This window comes from Balaenoptera physalus (assembly GCF_965194825.1).
Source record: "Balaenoptera physalus genome assembly, chromosome: 2".
Classification (NCBI taxonomy): domain Eukaryota; kingdom Metazoa; phylum Chordata; class Mammalia; order Artiodactyla; family Balaenopteridae; genus Balaenoptera; species Balaenoptera physalus.
In genome coordinates this window covers 25,767,900-25,781,849 of record NC_138883.1, presented here as the reverse complement: position 1 = coordinate 25,781,849, position 13,950 = coordinate 25,767,900, and the positions used below count along the sequence as shown (strand labels likewise).

Genomic DNA, 13,950 nt, shown 5'->3' with positions numbered 1-13,950 from the left:
AAGAGAAATAAGCCCAAAAGCCTGCCTGAGAAAATCAGACAAGATCCAGAAGAGAACCTTATACCTTATCCAGGTATAAGAAGCAGGAAAGAAAGCCTCCTGTGACCAGATGAGTGCCCAGGCCTGGGAGTGGTCCTGTTGTTCACTGCCATGGCAGCACTGAGGAGACGCTGGCCCTCTCAACCCAGTCCCTCATCTTCAGGGGCAGCGTCCTCTGGACCAGCCTCAGGATTAGGTGCTTAGGATACATCCACTTGTGAGCGGTCCTGGGAGCTGGAGGCAGGCTCCTCCGTGGGCAGTATGGACAGCTACTGACCAAGCTAGCAGGAGGCCAGCCGGGTAACGGCTTACCTTGGGCTGCCCTGGAGGGAGCAGGTCCCCATGCCTGGCAGTGCTCAGCCAGAACCAGGATCACCTCGGGCAGAGATACTGTAGGGAGATGCGGGTCACTTCTGGGAGTGAAACAAGATGACTTTTATGTTCCATACGTGAGATTTCATTTCCCCTGTGTGGCTGAGGTTTAAACAGGGAATTAAGATAGATGTGTCTGGTCCACATGGAAGCCACCTTTCTCAGCCATGAGTCCCTTTTCTTTAGCTCCAATCCCAGGGCACCTAGTTCTCCCCTCTCATCCTGGGCTCCTTAGTGGTCTCTCCTTCTCTCTTAGATGGCCTGGGTTCCAGGCTCTAGAATGACCAAGGTGGGCCACTCTTGTTCCCAAAGTGAGTTTGTCCTGGCAGAGCCAAGAGAGAAGCCCAGGAAGGTAGAGGGGACACAGCAATGGTGAGGGAGACTGTGCCTGCCCTGCCTGCTGCCATCTGGACCTTTTCCTCAGATTACTCCAGACCTGCCTGGCTGCATAAGGCTCACCTGGGCTCTCACCAAGAAACCTTAGACTTGAGATAAGAGACTAATCTCCTCAGCTCAGGGATCAGTAACCAGTCACCAGACTTGGACTTTTGACATTGAAGGTGATTCAAGCTCCTGTGGATTTTAAAGAGAAAATGAACTCAGGGGAAAGCAGGGTGGCCCCATACTTAAGGCTGCGCTCCTGCAACTCCCACGGCAGTGTGCTCCCTGGCCCTGGAGAGACAACGGGGCCAGCAAGGAGCGGCGGGCAAGCTGCAGGGGCTAGGCTTGGCCAAATGGGGAGCTGCCACCACTTTCCCAGATTAAGGAGGCAGCTGGCTCTGCCTGTCACTAACAGGTGCGTTTGGGAGCCCAAATGATCCAAAACAATTTCCAGTACTGCTGAGGTTACCAGGTTCCCCTACTCCTCCCTCCTCCCAGTCTCGTTTCCAGGCAACAGAGGAGCACAGAGACTTCTGGGAAGTACAGGCAGTAGATAGAATCCACATCTAGGACAAGGTACAGGCGCAGAGACAACTTGAGACCACTCCCCAGCCCTGAATGATTCTATGGGGAACTAGGTATAACGAGCGGGCGGACTGGGGTTCTTCCTAGAAGGAAACTATCTGGTGGCTGTCCTGCTCCAGCTGGTAATGCACGTCCCACGTCCCCCCACTCAGCATGCAGTGAGCCCTCCCAGGGGACTCCCCGCGCTGGGAGCTGGGGGGTGTGACTGGGGATATGGCAGACATGGCCCCTGCTCTTACTGAGCTTATGTCCCTCCACTTATTCCTGGAAATTTAACTGGCCATCTCTATCTCCACCCCTCAACATCATGGGCCTGTTGCCTATCTATCTGCTTATCTGTCTGATCTGAGGTAGCATCCAAGAGTTGACTCAGGTCTCCTCCTGGACGGTCTCAAAATATTAATTTGGTTAACCTGAGGCTCCATCAGCCATCCTAAAACTGGTGGCCAAAACTGAGTTGGCCTCCTTAAAATTTAGATTTTAAGGAAATCTAAATCAGGTAAAGAGGTGATACAGCCTCCGTTATCAAGCATTTTTAAAAACCATCCTCATTTAATGCACGAAACTCATTTTAATATTTTTCTCATAGTTCCGGTCCTCTAGTTCAACAGGAGTTTTGAGATACGTGTCTGAGTGTGAGGTGAAAACCAGCCGTGAGTAGGGGAGGGTAGAGATCAAACGCTGTGGCTTTTCCTCTGGGCTCAGTGAGATCCTTGGAGTCCATGACATTTCTGAGGCCCTCCTTTATCATCTGGTTTTCCCCAAACCCAGACAAAGCTGTCCTTCCTCACAAAAACAGATGTGTCTAAGCCAAAGAAACTCACTCCAGCCTCCTCTGAGCTGCCTCACCTGGGAAGTGCTGGGTTCTTCAAGTGTCCCCACATCCATGACCTGAGCCACCCAGAGACACGGCGGGCTAACCTTTGTGGTTCTCAGCTGTAGGAGAACCATAGTCCTCCTTGTTTCATGATGCTTTTGTGAAGGAGATTTTTGTATTTTAAAGCTAGAGCTATGGGAATTCCCTGGCAGTCCAGCGGTTAGGACTCCGCGCTTCCACTGCAGGGGGCCCGGGTTTGATCCCTGGTTGGGGAACTAAGACCCCGCCATGCGGTTCAGCCAAAAAAAAAAAAAAAAAAGCTAGAACCTAAGCCATAGAGCTCTCCACACAGTCTGTAGCAACACAAGCTGGTCTCCAGGCCAGGGCTGGGAACCATCCTTGCTGCCTTCTTCACCTGGAGCCAAGGAGAAGACTAATGCAGGACCAACTTAGCTCCCAAGGGCCTGCCAGAACTTCCTGGAGTCTCCTTTGGCCTTTGGGGGCTGGGGCTGTAGAGGTGAGGGGACCTGGGGGGATGGATTCAGAAGGGCTGCCAAGAGAAGGCAGGCCCAGGGGAGCCACCGGCTCAGGACCCCCCCGAAGGATGGGAAAGGACTGGGGGGGGCGGGGGGGCAGTGGGATGAGTAGAGTTGAGGCCTCACTGAATGACCACAGCTCATGAGAAAGGAGAGCCTCTGTGGATTTCTGGGCCTGCAGTTTTATGTCAGGGAGACTATCACGTGTTCCAGGCCTGGGGCCTCCGTGGGGCCCAGGTCATCAACATGCGTAGCTGCCCTGCTGCTCAGGAACGTGGAGACCTGAGATTTGGCCGACTGCAGCCCCTCCCCTTAGGGAACCATCCTCCCAGGACCTGGGGCTGGATACATGGGAGAGAAGAGAAGCCTCTTCTCTATTCCCAGAGGAATTTAGCTGTGCTCTGAGGAGTAAGAGAATGCAGCGTTACTAAGCCTTCTTCCCTGTGTGAGAGCAGAGCTCCCTCAAGCTCCTCTAGGGCTACACTCCTGACCTCTCTTGCCCCAGTACCAAGCAAGATGACTAGCCCTGCTCCATGAATGCATGTGAAACTGAGACATATCCTTCCCGTACAACCGTGGTTGGCTACCCCCTCCCTCCCTGAATGTCTCTCTCCTCTTTCAGGGCCCTGGAAGATCATGAAGGAGCAAATATTTCCCCAAGTGCATAGACTTTTCTCTAGAGGTCAGACAATGGCTCCAAGGCTTAGCAATAATTAAGCTTCTATAAAGGGTTTTTAAAAACTACCCCCCCCTTCAATTCCCTCAAGTCTGCAAATAAATTGTTATTTTGGGGGGTCAGGTGTATCTCTCAAACCAAAAGCCATCACCTATTCAGAGGATGTTTTCCAGGCGGGGTTTCTCCCCAAAGGCTGACTGAATGGTGAAAAGTCAGGTCCTTCTTCATTTCCACATCAGTTGTTAGATCTGTGAAGAACGATCTGCAGACACCTGATCTTGGGACGCCAGGGACCACAGGGAGATCTGATCTGCCATCTTCCCGCAGTGGGTGTGGCCACAGCGGATGAAGAACAGACGTTGGAGTGGCCTGATGCTGGTAATTAGATGTGGAGGATCTTCCAACTCTATGGAAGTAGTAAGTCCTGGCAAATACTTTAGAAGGATGAAAGCAGGAAGGGGGTGCTGCCAGGAAATCTTTGAGAACAAAGCAAAATATATACGATTTTATTCCAAAGCAATTTTATATAACCATTAAGGAAAGTAGTAAGCTTACTGGACAAGCAGGTAGATACACATATTCATAAGATAAGTACTCACTCTACTGGCTCCTCCTAACTTTTAAAGATAACCTATTTAGCTCTTGATTCCAAGGTCGTACGCAGGTGTCATCCCATTTGGGCGAATACCTGAACTAAGATGGCTGCTGAGTGTAGCCAGAACCTCATGGGCTAAGGAACATCAGGCTGGATGTCAAGGCTGCAATGTGTGGCCTGCACAAATTTATATGATCCTGAACTATGTCAGGGTCAATGATATGGCAGATATGAGTGCCTTTAAAAGTTAGAAAATAATCTCCAATATGTTCTGTGTCAGCAGTGACACACTACATTTGGCTCACCCAAACACGACACATTAAAGATCCCCAGCTATGTGTAGTCTGCCTGGGCTTTTTATTATTGCTTGTGGTGTAGTTTGGTGGGAAGATTATACTCATTTAACTCACAATTAGTTCAGATCTCTTCCTCCTTTATACATCAGCCTCTAAAATATGTGGCAAAGGAAGGCAGGGAAAGATCTAACAGGCTCATCTTAGACCACAGATATCACCAAAGAAAATATTTAAATGGCACCCCTCTCTGCTCAGATGTGGGTCCTTCCTATTCTGTAATAGGCACCAAGGATGTGCAGAGGCAGGATTTTGAGAGATGTCAAAGATATCTTATGGTGTCATTTCTGTACATGAAAGTAGGCTGGATTAATATCACCTAGACTATGTTAAATGGTTACCGTGGTGTCCAAACTACTGATTCCAAATTTGAATAGAGTAAGTCAGTCCACTGGAAAATGAACATCACTGGGGACCAAATACTAACAAAATTCAGTAATATTCTATTAAGTAATCATTACTCTAAACCCAATTTTTCTGCCCTTGGGCCAAACCCAGATCCCAGTTCATACTCAGCCATAAATTTAAATGCAGATGAAAGATCTATCATTAATCTCATTCTCCATTTTTCTTAATTGTTAATTTTTCTTAATTTTTATAATAATAGATCATAAAATAATTGGTATAGATTTAAAGAATACTTTTCTTCTTAAGATGCAGAAGAGAGATGAATAAAAAAATTTTAACTCTAAGTCACGTTCATTAAGATATAACTCAAATGTTTCAGGTGCATAGTGAAAAAGTTTATTTGTGACAGATTCCAAAATTCGGAAGAGAAGACAAAGAATGCACAGAAGCATCACAAAACTGTTACATAATATAAAAACAAAAGAACTGAGCTATTTCAGGAACCATAGCTCAGGATCATCTATGTATCTCAGCAACACATTCAGTGCCACAGGGTGGTAAAAGTATGGTGTTTTAAAGGAAAAACCACTCAGCAGGACATAACAGATAACAATTTCGGTCAGAGCTCTTAGAAATCATAGGAGATGCTGACAGCATTCCTCATGATAGGGTGCATGTAAAACAAGTTGACCTCAATAAACGATTGCTTGGGATAATTTGATTTTAAAGAAAAGACTGTGACACTGTTTCCCTTCCAGACCCCTTTTTGTAACGTCAGCATCAGTGCATGATACAGAACGATAAGGAAAGAATGCCGTTGTGGTTGCCAGTTGCTTAAATATTTACCAAGAAAGCGTGATCATCTTTCAATCAACTGATAGATCTCAGTGCATGGCACCAAAGCAGGCCTTTCAGAAATATAAGCTAAATGGCATAAAGTAGTTTAGGGAAATCCTTACCCAAAGTCTGCTTCCTTACAATCCATCACTTTAATTACAAAGCAGCTTTCTTCTGGGGATTTCAAAACACTTCCCATTATTAAGGGAATGGATACACCAGATTCATGGGTTACTGGATTGCTTTCTCCAGACTTTACTTGCTCTTGAACATGGCTAAATGGAAATAATTCAACTTGATTAAATAAAAACAAATTCATTTATGGGAAAATAATCTCAGAAAGGGCTGTTACTGTTTTTAATACAGAATTTCTTAGTAAAATGTACTGCTTAGGACATGAGAGAAGGAATTAGGATAATGTTTTCCAGATGATTCTTTCCTGAACCTGAAAACCAACAATAACAATCACTTACAGGTAACATTACAGATGAGGCATTTCAAACCTGAGTGAGAGAAAGAGTTCAGGAAGAGAGCTCCTTTACATGACGGTGAGTTAAGGGCTCTTCTGTAATCCCATATACTATAATATTTCAAACCAAAACTTAACAGTTGTTCATGACCCTATATCAGAACATTTAGAAAATACATTTTGTCCCCTGGAAATCATTTCACATATATTATTCTATCCCTAGATAAGTCAAAACTATCTGCTTAAAATGGCAGAAAACTGTGGAATTTAATTTTGAAAAAGCCTGTATCTCTAGACTTCTGGGGCACCTTTTCCTTATCTCTTAAGAGTGAAGAACAGCCATGAAATTAACTCTGGTCCACATGCCTGGGGGACTAAAAGAAATCAGATCATGAGTTCAAACCAGTGACTGGGACTACAAATAATTTCAAAGCCAGAGTCTTGTGCCTTTGGACTTAGTTTTTGAGGGGCTGACTGTAAATGAACCCCACTATCAAGGCTTTAGGCAATTAATTGGGTTTTCTCAGGTTGGTGACAAGACTTTTAAATAGGAGGAGTTTTGTTTGGCCTTCTTGGTTCCAGCAGGGACATGCAACACCCCAGAGGGAGCAGTGATTTCTGAAATCTGGCCACGCAATACTTAGCAAAGTTTCTCTCACCCTTTAGGTCCCAAATCCTACCTTAACCTCACTACCTAAATAACTGGGTAGATGTCAAAGGAATGCCCACAGGTGCTGGACTGGTTGGACAGAGCAAAGGGGCAACACTGACCATAACCAGGTACCAAGAGAGCCAAAGCAGCTCTTGCTGGGGTGTCTCCGCCCATTCCCAGAAAAGAGACCACCAGGAACCAACTCCCAGGAGGTTCTCCTTTGCAGAAAGCCAGAGTCACTGCCCACAGAAGACTGGTTCCTTTAGCGGGCTCTGAAGCCAGACTCTGAGAACCTGCAGAGCTCACGCTCACTCTGAGATTCCGCTCATAGCCGGTGACAGAATCTACTTCCCGTAGATGGAGGCCTTGCTCTATTTCTTAGCCAACTCAATTAATTTGTCGTCCTCATCAGCATAGCATTATCACATCCTCTTCACTCACCTGGTAAAGTTAGTAAGAGTTCCAACCACACAGTCATACACGAGTTACCCAGCTACCCCAATGTGGGACTATAAGTCATAATCCCTCCTCAGCCCTACTTCCAACCTAGGTTGATTGCCTTTATCTACTCAACTCACATTATTATTTAATTCTGGTTAACCAGGTAAACGGAGGCCTTGGATACCATGCTGCCAGTGCTAAACAATACCATAAATACGAGAAGTGGAGGGGGGCCTAGTCCCTCTCTTTACCTCTCAGCTGTGTGGGAATGAAGGCTTAGGGGCAGGATCCCATGTGCATGAAAATTGGGACTTTGGCCATATGAATATTCACCATATACTGGGTTGCTGGAAAGCACCCAACTTGTGACTGGTTTTAGACACCCATTCCCTATTTACTCCCCAAAGAATCATGCATCATGGCTCCATGAGCACAATCAAATACAATGAATACAATGACTTGCTCTCTAAAGAGCATAAATCCCTTAGCAAGCTACCCCTCACAACAACAAAAAATGAAATCACCTTCCTTCAGACAGAAACTCACTTTCCCTTTTCAACCACTGAGATTCTACATGGATGGTGCTCTTTCCTTTTCTAGCAAATTCAGGTTTCTAAAAGGTCTACACTTTTGGCCAGGTGGAAAGAGACTAGTTAAAGTGGTTGCTTTGGACCTTTTAGACCCGGGAGAAATTCTAAATGGAAGCTCTAAAATGAAGAACAAACTGTGTCTGTTTGGTTGGTCCCATTGCCTGCTGTGTGTATGACTGTCCCACACAGATTAAAGAAGATGGCGATTCCTACACCTCACAGGGAAGTCAGCCTACAGAGGGCAGAGCTTCTTCACAAACACACTCTTGTGGCTTGAGGCTCTTCTGGGATGTTGGTCAAAATTAACCTGTTTCTTCCCTTTTTAGCCATAGTCAAAACCAACTGAGGCTACACTGACACAGCTGGAACTCCTCCTAGCCTCTTTCTAAACTCACCATCTTTTTTTCATGGCACTGGACTCACAAGTCTCAGAGAATATAGAGATGAAATCAATCTTCAGGTCAGGATTACACTTAGCAGAGGAGACCTACTCAAAAATATTTCTAAAGTCGATCCTGTTGGAAAAGACAGGTAGGTTTGGGATTTCTCCAAGAAGCACAGTGAGAACCAGTGAGGCTTCTGGCCTAAAGAAAAATTCCAACGGATGAAATGCAAACTAAAGAACTACACAAAATCAGGATATGAGCAGAATTCTGGGATACATTTGATAGCTTTTCTCTCTTCCTCTCATTGTTTTCATTCCTTACTATCAATGTAAAAAGGCGGTTCACAAGCTGCATGAACTGTTTCACTCTTGCCCCTTCCTCTAAAACAATAGCCTTTTGTGTAAATGTTAGGGTCACTCAGCTCTGTACCTTAGAACCTTATACTTTGGGGTTAAAAGGCAACCCTTTGCAGAAAAGCAGTCTTAAAATAAATATAAAAATACAGACTTTAGGGTTTGGGCCTCACCTAATTCTTTCAAAGAGGGACTGGATAGGGCTCATCAAAAACATGCAAACACATATTTTCTATAAATGATGTTTTACAACAATATCTAAACCCAGTGATCAAGATAAGACAGTGAGCTTTCAGGTTTAACTCTTCCATATACATATTATAAGGGACAATATATACTTTTTAAAAGTCTAAGATTTTCTTTCCTAAATAACAGATAAAAATATTTTTAAAGTGCATGAATCAATTAAGAAAAAAATAACTAAGAATGGCCTAATTTCAAGTTGCTACCTACTTCCCTTTTAAAGCTACATATTATCTGAGGATTGAGTTTTAATTTCAGAGTCCTGAGGATGTGTTGGAAAGCAACAGAGATTAGAATAAAGTCCTTCCAGAGCAGTTTCACAATTACCTTCAGTCTGACATGCCAGGTAGAGAAGAAAACATGAGAAATTATGGCCTGAGGGAGAGGGGAAATACAGCATGAGTTTTGAAAGATGGAGACCAAGAAACATTTTTATGAGGACCATCTCCCCAGGTAACTGGCATTGAATGAAATAATTCTGCTAATAAACCAGGAGCTCTCTGACATAGGAGAGCCGATGTCTGTGCAGGGAATATACTCTATTGGATACTTGTCAAAAGGAACAGAATGGCAGAATCATCTTTGTTTAAAACTTAGCAATTTATAATTTTAAAATCTATGTGCTGGATATACATGAGGGTGCTTACTATATACTTCTTTAAAAATTTTTTTTTAAACATTCTTTTTTTAAATTTATTTTATTTATTTTTGGCTGTGTTGGGTCTTCACTGTTGCGCGCAAGCTTTCTCTAGTTGCAGAGAGCGGGGGCTACTCTTTTTTGCGGTGTGCGGGCTTCTCATTGCAGTGGCTTCTCTCGTTGCAGAGCACGGGCTCTAGGCACGTGGGCTTCAGTAGTTGTGGCTCGCGGGCTCTAGAGCGCAGGCTCAGTGGTTGTGGCGCACGGGCTTAGTTGCTCCACGGCATGTGGGATCTTCCCAGACCAGGGCTCGAACCCGTGTCTCCTGCATTGGCAGGCGGATTCTTAACCACTGCGCCACCAGGGAAGCCCTCTTTTAAATTTTGTTTGCTGAAAATTTTTCAAAATAAAATGTTGGGAAAAATTAATACTCTAAACTTTCTAAAAGCCCTGTCTCTCAACAAAGTAGCAAAACTAAACAAACTGAAGAAACTTAAGAACTCAGCCACTCTGTGGAGAGACTTCCAGTCTCTCTCCTACTGTGAAGTACCTTCTTTCCATTGTATGTTAATATTTATTTATCCTCTAAAGAAGAGGGTGAAGGTGAAAGCAACGATTTTCATTTGATTGTTTGGTTCTGTAAACTCAGACAGGGAGAGACTAAGGAAGTGATACCTCTTAGGGTCTGGTGGACTATGAAATTCTCAGTAATTACCTGTGTTCGGTAAGTAATATTTTGTCCCTAAAGTTCAATAATTTCAGATACTTAATACAGGATAGTGAATTAATTAGATGGTGAATTAATTTACCTATTTTTTGTGAATGGATCAAAGAAGCACTGACTGTTAATGAAACACCGGTACAGAATGAAATGTAACAATGTCCAGGACTTCAAAAGTGACCAGACAATAAGAGGCACACAGAGGCGATGGGAACAAGTCCCTCAGGCTTCCCTGATGCCACAGAACTAGGATTCCAAAGAAAATAAGTACAGGCTCTGATGGCAAAAATAAACAACAATAAATGTTATCCCAGGGAGCTTCCAATGGCCTGACAGCTCCATTTTAAGAGAAAGTCAGAAGTTAATAATGAACAGGAAAAATAAGCCAGGCTTTAGCTGACTGGAGAACAGCTCAGTAGAAAATTATTTTATAAAGATTCTATTCAATTAGCTAAGGCATGATTCAACTTCAGTGATGAAAAGAGCAGTCATACAGCTACCAGATGGGATGACGCACAGCAAGTTTGCTTTCACTGCCCAAACAGGCAGTCACTAAAATAATTTCTAACTTCTTACAAGGTATATAAATTTGGGCCAGTATAATCCTCTATAAAATGCACTCAAATATAAAATAATGGAGGTATGAGGCCGCTCAGAGGATGGGGATGCTATGGTGGTCCACAGCATCCTCTCCTACTTGGGGCTTTGCCCCCAGAGGAACAGAAGGTGCGGCTGTATCACCCTTTGTTCATAACGTAGGTGCCACTACAGACCTATTGTGAGAAGCCCTGTTCTTTGAGTTTCTGCTTCTGTGCAGAGGGAAGGCTTGGTGTGAGGCACCCACACAAGGAATGAATGAGCTAAAGGAAACATCGTGAAGAAGCTGACTCCTCAGAGTAGGCAAAGGACTTTGAAGTCCTAGAATCACAGGATGCCTCTGGTTGGCTAGTCAAGTCCTCTGCACAATCTGGGGCAAATGGGCAGATCCCCTCACAATCTAGAATTCCTAACAGGGAGTGCCGGGGCAAGCTGGCGTAACCCGTCCGTCTGAGAAGGGGCGGACTCCTCCCAAAGCATCACAGGACTGACCTGCAGGAGTGCAACATCAGCCCTTCCCCACTCCTCCTGAAATCGTCAGCTTTTAACTCCACAGAAGAGGTGCCCTCAACGGCTCACAGCAGATGGAAGCCTTCTGAGAAACAGACGGAAACTGTTTCCAAGGCAAAATGAAATGTGCTTTAAAAATAAATAAAGTAATAAATAAATCTAATTATTCCTCAGAATCCTAAGGCAGTAACAGGCTTGACACAAGGGATAAGAAAGAAGGAGGTACAGATAATCGCAGTGGTCCCTTCTCTGCCCCCTCCTCCGCTGGGGGCCTGGACACCCTACTGCTCTGGTGACACTGGCTGCAGCACCCTGGGCCTCAGGGCTCACAGGGTGGAAAATGCGGTCACCAGGGACTAAAGAACAAATACACCAGCAGCAACAGTGAAGTTTCATTATCACCTTTCCTGAGAGACTTTGAACACCAAAAGCTTTGAGCCCTCAATGCAAGAAACCTAAATCCAGAAACTCTGGAAATCTGACTGGTTCCAAAGCAAAACTTCTAAATAACACTCCTAAAGACCAAAAAAAAAAAAAAATCGTGGGGAATCTGGAGTGTTGTTTTATTTGTTTTTTTAACCTCCTCTCTCAGATTGTACCCCTCCTTCTCTGATTATACAAAAAAAAAATAATTTAGTAATACTTGACTTTCAAAAATGTGGGTTCTGACATCAATCCAGTACCTAATTTCCACCATTTCCGCTTCGACCACCAGTGCCTCTTGAAATAGGGAGTGATGGAGGCAGTTTTTCTTCCCAGAAGATCTTAGACTACAGTGATCATCATTTTGGATTGCATGGAAGTTCTTGCTGTAATAGCAAAGACGCAGACTTAGAAAAGGGAAAAGAGGAGAGAAAGAGGCGGAGTCAAACCATCAGGACTAGTAGCACCCCTCCAAAGGCAGCGAGGGCCCCCAGCCCGTGCTAGAGACCACAGAGAAACCGCAGGTGGGAACATGGCAGTGGTGAGAGGCTGGACAGAGCTTTCTCCATCCAGGAAACTGGGCTCCTTCATGGACAAAGCGCTTTGCCCTCTTCCAGCCCTTTCAAAAAGTGAAGAGAGTGGGTGCCACTAAACACATCTGCAATAAAGGCTCTGGAAGAGAAGAGAACAGCAACTGAAATAATACACCTTGTACCAAAACAAACCTATTTTTAAAAGGCAACACCCAACTTCCTTTCAGGCTTTTGCCTGATGGTTTCCTCCACAGAGAGATTTTGCTGGAGTCTAAAGCCAGAAGAGCGTGAGTCAGGGACCGCGGAACAGGGGCACTATACCACCATCTGCAGAAGCCTGGGAGGGGGAAAAGCTACATGGGGTCAACAGTCAGGCACGCCAGCCAGGGCGTGAGGGTCGGGAGCCCCACGCTCAACTTTTAGCTCTTGCCTATCCAAAACAAGAGGCCCCAGCTGGCAGCCTGCTCCAGCCAGCGAATACCGCCTACCCACTGTCCCAGCGGGCCTTCAACTGGTGTAGTAGATGTGGAAGTAGAGAGTCTTGTTGCGCAGCAGGGAGTAGGAGTTGTCGAACTTGAGCAGGTAGATGCCCTCGCCAGGGTAGTCGTGGCTGCCGGCCTGCACGTCTCGGTGGCTGTCCCGCCGGTACACGGGCATGACCTCCCCATAGCGGCCCCGCAGGGAGCTCCTGGAGCCTCGCTCCACGTCTCCAGCTGGGACAGGGTCTGCATGAGCAAAAGGCAGAGTGTCTGGATATGAGCTCAGAGACCAAATACACCTACCTGAGGGTGAAAAGATGGACCAGGTAACCCAGTGGCTTTCACCCAGGGGAGATACTATTGCCCTCCTACGGGCATTTGGAAATGTCTGGTGGCCTTCGGGCCATCAGAGTGACCAGTGATACGGGTCACAGTGATACGGGTCACAGCATTTGGGTGATAGGGGCATTTAGTGCTCAAGAGTCCAGGAGTGCTAAATATCAGGATAGTACCTTCTCAACAAAGCAGTGTCTCACCCCAAATGCCAACAGTATCTGCACTGAGAAATAATGATTTAGCCTTATAGAGCCTTCCTAGCTCCAGGAGTATCTGGAAATTTCCAAGGGGGAGAAAAAGATATTTAGAAGGGAAAATTCTGACATCCTTTCATCCAACAGGTAAAAGAACTAGCTAAAGGAGGTAGGAAATGCAGGTGAAAGTGCTATATGGAGTGACCCCGAACTCCTACTGGTCCCCCTGAAGGGCAGCAAATAAGATCTGAGGTTCTCCTCCTTCCTGAATACATGCTGATTTCCCTGCAGACTTGCTTTTCCATGAAGAAGCAAGTTAAGGGAATGACTTAATGACTTCATCTTTCCCGTAAGATTATACAGGAAAATAAAGGAATAAGGCTAATGCTTAGAACCTACTCTTAATCTACAAAACAAACAAACAAACAAAAGCAGCTTCAGGGCCATGTGAGTAGGCGCTGCAAGTAACAGCTGGAACAGAGCACACAGACTATTTTTAAAACTGCTCTTGTCAACCAGCTGCGACAGTTTGGAGGGAGGAGAGAATGGGTACATTTAGCAAACTGTAATCACTCAGTTTGGTTCCAGACCAAGAATAAATGTAAATATCCCACAAGTAAGAGAGAAACATAAAATAATCTCAGATTTATACATGTGATCTGAAAAACACTGCCCATACATACACCAGCACGGACCCACCCCTTTTCCTGCCCCCGACCCATCCCTGGCCCCAAGGAGATCTTGGGGGACATGGCTAGGTACTGATTAAAAAGAAAAGAAGCTTCCCACTAAGGCATCAAAGCCACCCCACCAGAATGTTCTTTGAGGGTCTGACTTTGACCTGCAT

The 13,950-nt window shown here is 45.2% G+C and overlaps 1 protein-coding gene across 7 annotated transcripts in view; it reads right to left on the bottom strand.

Moving 5' to 3' along the window:
• Window positions 1-6: 6 nt before the first annotated feature.
• The window catches only part of TMED8 (transmembrane p24 trafficking protein family member 8), a 35,601-nt gene continuing 21,657 nt past the window's right edge, over window positions 7-13,950 (bottom strand). For 4 of the 7 annotated variants that reach the window (XM_082451398.1, XM_082451402.1, XM_082451403.1 and 1 more), the window contains one exon: window positions 4,596-12,819. In XM_082451398.1, the coding sequence (XP_082307524.1) occupies window positions 12,602-12,819 (218 nt within the window). In that variant the 3' untranslated portion in view covers window positions 4,596-12,601. Of the gene's footprint in view, window positions 3,883-4,595; window positions 12,820-13,950 lie in introns of those variants that run through there. The other 3 variants (XM_082451401.1, XM_082451399.1, XM_082451400.1) reach the window with 3 other exon arrangements.